General features: G+C 50.6%; 1 protein-coding gene across 1 annotated transcript; it reads right to left on the bottom strand.

Moving 5' to 3' along the window:
- Positions 1 to 8,301: 8,301 nt before the first annotated feature.
- ALTATR162_LOCUS10921 (uncharacterized protein) lies at positions 8,302 to 9,085 on the bottom strand (the record flags this gene model as incomplete). Its single annotated transcript, XM_043318561.1, has 4 exons — positions 8,302 to 8,549; positions 8,599 to 8,653; positions 8,885 to 8,918; positions 8,970 to 9,085. 4 exons carry the CDS (start codon positions 9,083 to 9,085, stop codon positions 8,302 to 8,304), a joined length of 453 nt encoding a protein of 150 aa, XP_043174496.1.
- Positions 9,086 to 9,340: the final 255 nt, after the last annotated feature.

Raw genomic sequence — 9,340 nt, forward strand, 5'->3', positions numbered from 1 at the left:
ATCCAGCACTTGACCAAATTCCGCAATCATGTTCTTCCAACTAAATGACTACAAGTTGGCAGGATTGTCTGTACCACTATAGCCCAGCAGATCGGGTGCAATCACGCCAGATCCGTGGGCAATAGTGCACTCATCGCTGAACTTTAGAGTAGTACGATCCCAGTCGAAACCAGCCCATTGTAAAGCCCATTCACGGCGAAGTTTGGCAGTATTTGCGTTGATTTTTGGCCTCCGGGCCGCTCTACACTTGGAGTAGTTTGTACTTGCAAGTGCGCGGGCGATAGTTCGAAATGAGACTGGTGGTGTCGTCCCATCACCGTCAAGGCCCGCGGCTGTACGGAGAGCGCTGTACTCGATTGTAGGATCTTTCTTTACGATGATAAGAAGCCGACGATGATCTCTACTAGTTAAAATAGGTGGGCGGCCCATACGATCGTTATTGGTGTGGTAGGCAGTCGATTTCCATCGCGCGATAATCTTCTGTACAGCGCGTTGAGTACAACCGAGTGTCTCACTGATTTCGCGCGTCGATACACCAGCGTCAACCTGGGCTAAGATATACACGCGTTGCGCTTCCGATAATTCACCTCCAGGAATTCGATTGCCCGAAATTACAATACCAAAAGACCTCATATTGATGGAGTTGTGTGGTGTTGCAGAAGATACCCGTCTTGTGATCTCATGTTGTTGTTGGGCCCGTGCGTTTAGCGCGAACAGACTTTTGGCTTAGTACTGTATAATCTCCACCTGTTCTGACTCTCGCATTCCGGTCCGTGAACATCCACAGCGCAGAGTGCAGCAAGTGCACGGCGTCCGCCGTCGATCAATTTCACAAGCGAGCGAGTTTGCAGATCCTTAGACAACCGGTGACTCTAGCCGGCGCTATCCACTAGGCATTGCTGGCAATCGACATCAAATCGAGAAGGCCCCTTGAAGTCCTAAACCCATCTTTGCGCCACGTGGCCGAAGCTCCTGAAGCGCTTTCGTGGACCCGACAAGTTGTCCCGCTCCCTGTTGTTACGCCCGAGACTCTTCCAAGCCTTCCTTTCTCTCATCGCCTCCCGGTGTCTTTCTGGTCATCTCTGCCGCTATGCGGACATCTCCTTGCGACTAGTGAACACCACATCCATGGCAAACCATCTTGCCAGTATGGTACACGGCAGCGGAGGGGATTCTAAGGCGTACCATCGCCATCACCTCCGACATCAACATCGCCAACAACGACCTTACCTACAATTCTACCCCCAACAGTCGCGACTACGAAGATGCCCCGTGCCCGCCACCAACGGTCCGTACTCGGTCAATGACCAGGCGCTCGAACATCAGTATCACTGCCACTCGCAGTCTCCCTCACCACCGCCATTGGAAGGGCGGAAGCCGTTACTGCCCTCAATTTTGAGTCTGCTAAACGTCGTAGATTGCGAGAAGAACTTTCAAGGCAGGTACTCTCTCACTAGACTATCACTATCGGGCGGTACCAACTGGATGCTAATGCAGTCCGCAGCACGTCCATCTCCCAAGGCACAACAGCCATCGCCTCAACTTAGGCAAAAAACTCAAGAGTACCCGACCGCTGGACTAGTGAAGTATGCCTACCAGACACAGCCCAATTCTGACGAAGCGGCGTGCGCTTCCTATCCTATGATTGCGAGCAACTTCAGAACGACTTTACCTCCTACGGCACCAATGCATTCAGACCCCATGGTTGAAGGCAATCCGTCTTTGTCCGTTCATCTCACTTGGCCCGCGACGTCATACTTCCTAGGCAAATCTCTGAATGGCATAGAGCTTCAACAGCAACAACCAAATGTCTCTTCGACAACTTCCACGAAACGCAACCCACTCCCACCAGAGTCCTTCATGTTTTCTCATAACAATTCCGCCTACAACCAGTCGCCTCACGCTTCTTCTCCACAAGCTGCATCGACTGGATCGTACTGTCCGTCCGAGTCTCACTACGGCTCCGTGTGCATATATGAGCAGCGCTCGCCTCCCTCCAACTTTCAGCCTTCAATAACGGCACTCCCTATTCCGAAAACCCTTCCGAACGATTCCAACGCGTGGCATCATCATCACTGCATAAGCGCTTCCAGTCAGGTGGCTATACCGCAGCCCCACAATCGCTATATCTGCTCCACTTGCAACAAGACCTTTTCACGACCTAGCAGTCTGCGCATTCACAATCACAGTCACACAGGCGAGAAGCCGCATAAGTGCCCGCAGCCGGAATGTGAGAAGGCCTTCAGCGTGCGCAGCAACCTGAAGCGGCACGAGCGTATTTGTTGTGCGTCTACTAGCCGCAACCATATTTACAACACAACGAACCTGTAAACAGCCACCTATCGGCTAGACCATGGGCAAGTCACTGGTGCTATTAGCGCGGCTCCCGTAGGGTATAATTGCAACCTGGATCTTACGTGTTGGGCATCGTTTGTTTCTGGCGCAATCTGTAACGTGTTTCACCAGTGTGCCGGCCACCTAACCCCACCAAAACGCCTGCGCAACGACGTCGCGTAATGTCTCAACAACGCAACATGCAAACTCCCTATACTGAAGGAGATATATACATTGCTATCTTTGATATTGAGTCCAAGCAAGTCTGCAGCGAAAGGCGCGCTACCGCAGTCTACAACGTCCCTCAATCAACGATCTAAGACCGACGCTCTCGACGCGACTACGAACCGCCTGCGAAGCGTCTAACAAAACTAGAAGAGGAGGTGATTGTACAGCGTATACTTGACGGTTCTGAACGCGGTATACCCTCCTCGAAGGCTGACGTACGAGATATGGCGGATAAACTGCTGAGAGAGCGTAGTGCAGACGCTGTTGGCAAGAACTGGGTGGATAGGTTCATTCAGCGTACGCCTGAGCTGCGCAAGCGATGGAGCCGTCTGTACGATCGCCAGCGAGCTGCCTGCGAGGACCCGGCGATCCTCTGGCCCTGGTTCACGCTGGTTCAGAGCATGAAGGCGAAGTATGGTATCGTAGATGAAGATATGTACAACTTTGACGAATCTAGCTTCCTAATAGGCAAGATATCGTCTCAGCTCGTAGTTACAGGCTCAGAGAAGCCTAGAAAAGCAAAGAAACTCCAACCTGGTGATCGCGAGTGGGTTACGCTGGTACAAGGCGTCGAGGCGACGGGGCGCGTTATCCCACCCTTCCTCATCTTTGCAAGGTTCTCATCTCCAACTGGTTCACAGATGACCTACCACGCAACTGAGTTATTTAAGTTAGCCCTACTGGCTGGACGAATAACAATCTGGCGCTTGCCTGGCTCGAACACTTCGATACGCATGCGAAGCCTGTTGGAGCGTATAGGCTGCTTATATTGACGGCCATGAGAGCCACTGTTCAGTGGATTTCTAGGATTTTTGCAGGGAGAAGAAGATAATCACTATCGGCATGCCCCTGCATTCGTCGCACCTGCTACAGCCGCTTGACGTCGCCTGCTTCTCGCCGTTGAAGCACAGTTATAGCGACGCGATCTCGGCCTTGGCACGCAACCGCGTCCACCATATTAGCAAAGAAACCTTCCTATCAGCCTTTAAACAGGCCTATTACATGGCTATTACAAAGGAAAATATTTGCGCAGGGTTTCGAGGCGCTGGCTTAGTTCCACACGATCCAGAGGCCGTGTTATCGAAGCTTAATGTGAAGCTGCGTACGCTAACGCCACCACAACAAGATAACAGCGCTTGAGAGGCGAAGACACCGCGCAACGCCCGCGAGATAGAGGCGCAATCAACGGTTATTCGAAACCGCATACAAAATTATAGGGGGTTTCCAGCAAGTTCTATGGACGAGTAGGTAAGGCAGCTCACGGAGGGCGCTCAGCAGATAGCTCATAATATGGTGTTGATGCAGGAGGAAATAGGTCGCCTGCGAGACGCTGTTGAAGCATCAACAAAGCGTAAAACTCGCAAGCGGCGCTACATACGGGCAGAGGAAACTCTAACAGTTGGTGGGGTAGCTGACTTAGTCGCTGCAAAGGAGGGTAGTAGTCGTGAGGAGGGCGAGACGCCTGCGAAGAGGGTGCGCGGCGAGAGGCACTGCGGGCGTTGCGGCGAGATTGGATACAACTCCCGCACCTGCAAGGTAGAAATAGAGGACGCAGATAATAGCGACGCTTCTAAATAATATAATACTATTGCGTAGGGTACAAAAAATGCTATGGTGTTGCACGGGCGTCGTTGCGCAGGCGCTTTGGTGAGGTTAGATGGCCGGCACACTGGTGAAACACAGTACGTACCGTGCCCGTGCACCCAACGCGCGCCGTCGGCCAACGCGCGGAATCGGCCCTAACCATCACCAGCAAACTGGAGGTTATTGAGCCACGTACAAAAGCTATCTTGACCAGACTTTTTAGTGGAGTGATCTATAGGCCTATGCGACAAATTTTGCTACCAATATTTGCGTGGCTGAAGTATTCTGCGGCCGCGGCTGTTTACTGTAGGTGCAGGTGCTGTAGGCGGCTTATGGACAACACTACCACTCTGCACAGCCGTAGAACTACGTTTCTGCCTCTTTTTTACTTCTTGTTGCTGTGAGGCCTTGCGCTTGCCTTTTGCGGCAGTCTGTAATCTGTTTTGAGAGTCGCGCTCTTGTTTCTTGCGTGCTCTCTCAGCTTTGCGCGCATCAATAGCTAGGCGCTCTTCTGCACGCTTTCTCTCTCGCTCTTCCTTCTCCCTTGCTGCTTTCTGGCGCTTCTCTTCTGCAATTTGCTTGTTGTAAGCTGTAGTAGCAGCCTTTAGCTTTCTTGCCTCTTCTTTTTGAAGCTCCTCCTCCTCCGCCTCACGTTTTGCTATCCTCATCCGTGTGCGCGCTTCTCGGAAGGAGCGAGTAGTCCACATCATGTACGGTCCCCAGTACTCATAGTGTTGTAGCAAAGCTAGAGGCTTGCCTTGCTTCTCTCGCTTCCTCTTAGTAGTAAGAGCATCTATTAGACCTTCATTTTCACTCCTTAAAAGGGTGTTTTGGATAGCCATGTGGTGAAGCGATTGCCGAATGATTGATGCCTCCTTCTCTGTTGCACCCGTTAACGCACGCCTTGCTACTCGGTCCAGAAACCTCCACTATTCTCCCTCATAGATAGGAGCGTCAGAGTCGCTATCTTCTGCAGTCTCAGAGTCGCTATCCACGAACTTATCGAGTATAACGTTAGGGTTGAATGGGCTCACACCCACTGCCTTAAAAGAGCTGAGTATGTTTGGTTCAGTGAAGCTAGCCACCCAAACATCCCCGAATAGCAAGAAGAAGTCAGACTTCTTCACCAGTACCAGGCCTTTGTGCTTGAAGAGGCGCTCTCCTAGCTTCTTTGAGTATGATGTACTGAGAGGCTTAAACATCACCACGTCAAGCGACTGAAGCGTGTGGGTGCTATGAGGTGGATAGATACCCACAAGGATCTTGTGTCTGTGACAATACTCCAAAAACTCTTCTGTTAGGTGACTCCCATGGCCATCTAATAGCAGTAGGCGGTACTTTCTTCGAGCTTTAGGTGCAATGAAGCGCTGAAACACCTGTTGCAGCCAGGCAAGGCCTAAGCCGTCGTTGCTCCAGCCACTAGGCGATACTCCAAAGAAGGCCATATGTTCTCTCACCTTCACATCCTCCACCCAGGTGCTCTGAATGTTCTGAGATTCAGCCGCATATACGAGGCCTGGAAGAAGAGCAGATCCATCCGCACTCACACATGCTATAAGGCTCACCCACTTACAGTTGCCATCCTGGAGCATCTGCTTAAACGTCTTTTTCTTATATTGACACTTGCTGAAGATTCTCTTTTGTCTGCCAACAGCTCCAATCATAAAGCCTTTCTCGTCTATATTGTATGTGTGCGCAGGCTCTATCTTGTAGAACTCAATCTTGTCGCGCAGCGCGTCATAGTACAGCTTGTAATTCTCACCAGATTTAGCGATGTGACGTTGCCGGTCCATAGATGTGGTGAACTGAGACGTAAGCTCATCGTTGTGACGGTCTAGGAAGCGCGATACCCAGCTCTCGGAGACCTGATGCCCAGCGATATCTGAGGCGAAATTTTGAACCATCTCTCTTGTAGGTGGAAGGTGTTCTTTTGTGAGCTTATCTATGTACTTTACAAGCTCTGCCTCCTCCTGTGGGCTGAGGTTCTGACGTGTTACCGCATCCTCTTGGTGGGAACGCGTACCAAGCTCTACTTTGCGCGTTAAAGTTGAGCGAACAACACTATGCTTTCTAGCTATTTTGGTGTAAGCCCAGGTTACCTTGCATGGTCACGTGGATTATCCAGCGACCAATCAGCCCACTACTCTATGTATATAAGCTTAGATCACAGACCTCTCGGTGATGAAGAAGAATACACACAATCTACTTACATTTGGTCTATGGGATTTTCTCACCTAGGGGTGTACTTTTTGCTTCTGCAACTGCTTCTTTAATACCTGTCATCGTTGTTGTGCTGTGTTGGGATGAAAACGGGTCACATGTATGGTGTTCCGCGCGTTGGCCGACGGCGCGCGTTGGGTGTACGGGCACGGTACGTTAGCTGTTTGTAATCTCTATCCTGTCGCCCGTCGCCTATCTGGTCTATCGCTGTTAGCTACACATTGCAGCTACACTACCGTCTCTACAGCACTTTTTAATGTTTCTTGTTGCCCTACACGCCGAATATGCCGCCTCGTAACCTAAAACGCGTCGCCGAGGGCAAACGCGTTGATGGGGGCACCTGCGGCCCCCAGAAGCGCGCCAAAACAGCCAAAGGCAGTGCTTCGCAGCCTATCTCGGTAGACGATTCGCAGCCTACCTTAGTAGACGACTTGCAGCCCGAGCTGCCTATCTGCACCTCGCCACGTAAAGCCCTAGTTGCTGCGGCAAGCCAGGCCACCAGAGATGCGCCGTTCGAGTCGCAGTTGCGCGACGCTATACCAGAGGATTCTATACAACCGCCAGCTGAGAGCAGTATGGCTGTCACAGAGGCTACGAGTGAGGCTATTGAAAGCGAGGATGATGGTGGCTTTGATGAGGAGTTCGCGGACAACTTTGATGGCATTGATTGGAAGCGTTCACCGCGTTTTACGAAGCCTCTAGTACGTTGAAGCGTAACAAAAGCTGGGTATATCAGTACCGTTACCGCGTTGCCTCGCTCCGTGAGCCTAATCGTACGTACTTTGTTTGCAAATACTGCCATCAGCGGAAGATCTTTTGTACCTATCCAGAGGTTACGAAGTCGACTAGCAAAGCTATTAATCACCTTGCGTAGAAGCTGCCTGGCCACAGCTGCGACCGCAGAGGCAAGCTAGATTCGGTAGCACTGCTACAAGGCCAAACGACGCTTAAGATGTTGACCGCTAGCGGTGTTAAGGTGCCTCAAAACGTTGCCAACGAGCTTGATCTCAGGCCTGGATATTATCTGAAAGGATTCTCCATCCACCGTCAAACATCCTATGCGAACGGATCTTGAGCCGACAAAGCTGAAATAGAATTGTTCTTGTTCACAACTTCGGCGTAGTGAATCAAGCCGATTCACTGGCTCTTACTAGTGCTTCGAATGAGGAGAAGTTAGGGGTTTTTGAGCCGGATGTCTTGGGGAGAAGCCTGGAAGGTCGATCGAGCGGGGACGAGTTGGCTCGAGGCTTTGCACTAGTTGCAGTGAAGCCTGGGATGACTATGAGTGTTTTACCAGCAGGGCTGAAGATCCTACATCATCCGCGAGGTCATATACGCAGCCTCCTCCAAGTGAGAGAATCCTGCTTTAGGCGATTAATGGATGAAAGCCATGTAGACTCCTGAAACGGTCGATATAGTGATGAATCGATAGTATCGTCGTGTTCCAAAATGTGGGACAGTGGAGGAAGTGTAGTTGATATGTTCCCAGGTTGATATATGAAGGATGAAGAGCGGACCGGGATATTCGAGTCCGAACTCCGCTCCCAAGAGCCATGCGCCGTAGCAGTAGGGCGGAGATCATATAGTCCCTCTTGATGGAGAGCTGCAGACCCCAACGACGTTGACACAAGTGAGCCATAATCCTCTGGGCAAGCCGAGTTCGATTCGTTACGAGAATGAGTTGTTGGAGATGTTGATCCTGACGAGGAGGAATATCCAGAAAGCCGTAGAAGACTCATGGTTGGACTTAGTCTCTCCTGATCGTGCTCCGCCATGAAAGAATTCGGTTCCGCTAAGGTGGCCTCTTTCTTTGCCCGTCGATCGCCGTATTCGTGGGTACTGCTTGGCGACATAGTCCTTGTGTGGGTTTCCAACCTAGCATGTATCCTTTCCGTACCTGCTACCCAATGTTAGTAAAACACCAACAACAAGAAGTCAACGCAACAAACCATTGTATGGTGCTGCGTGTTTCGCCTTGAACTCCTTCAGGTACTTTTGATAAGCATCGTACTTGGGAGATCCCTTGTACTCTACTAATTTCGCGTGGTATTTCTCTTTTCCGGCCTTCGCCTGACATTGATAGGCCTCTCGAGCTTCCGCTGGTAAAACTCGCCACCGTTCACCAACGACTTTCGCAATCTCTGTGAAAGATAATACTTGGCTCTTCAAAGACTCCCTTACATCTAACCTTTGTTAGTCCCACAACGTGTATAGGGAGGAAAAGCCACTAACGGTTGGCGAAAATTACATAGGCAGATAGAGGTCGCCTAGGTGCATACTTGTCTGACTATATAAGGTTAGTAGTACATCAGTAGTTTGTCTGATCGTGAAATTGGAGGTAGGAATAGCGAGCCTAGAAACACGGACCTTAGGATGTCGCGTATACTTTCTTTTCGTGCGAGCGGTTGGAGGGCAGTAGTTGTAGACCAGACCACGCGATTCCGCAATCGTCCGCTGAAGTTTCTGTTGATAGATAAAATCAGCGCGGTGACATTGTCAAAAGCATTGCTGTACATACCCTTCGATGACCAATCTTGACGTTGAGGGAGTTTCTACTGTATATGTAAATTTTCTTTCTGCCAAGGAATGCCACAGCGACTCACAAGTCTGATTCTGTTATATCTAACACCGTTTCCCAGGAATCGAAGCCTTCGGCCACGAGCATTTCCAGGTATTCTGACAGCCCCAATCGCTCCAATTCTTCTGCTAAGTCGGTCATGATAGAGTTTGCGTAGAGGTTGAAAATGATAGACGTTGAGTACTATAATTGAAGGTTCGTACGCTAGACGAATGGCCACTTGGTAGTCCCGGCCACGGTGATTAGATGGGCCTAGTAGTCAGTCCTGAATCTACACAAACCCACCAGTGGAAGAGAAGGACATGAAAGGGAAGCACTAGGCTCAAGAGTCAGCAAGGGTCACTCGTGATTTTGGATACGCCACAGGGTTGAGAAGTACAACAACAGGTAGTATAA

Source organism: Alternaria atra, assembly GCF_907166805.1.
Source record: "Alternaria atra isolate CS162 genome assembly, contig: 34, whole genome shotgun sequence".
Lineage (NCBI taxonomy): Eukaryota > Fungi > Ascomycota > Dothideomycetes > Pleosporales > Pleosporaceae > Alternaria > Alternaria atra.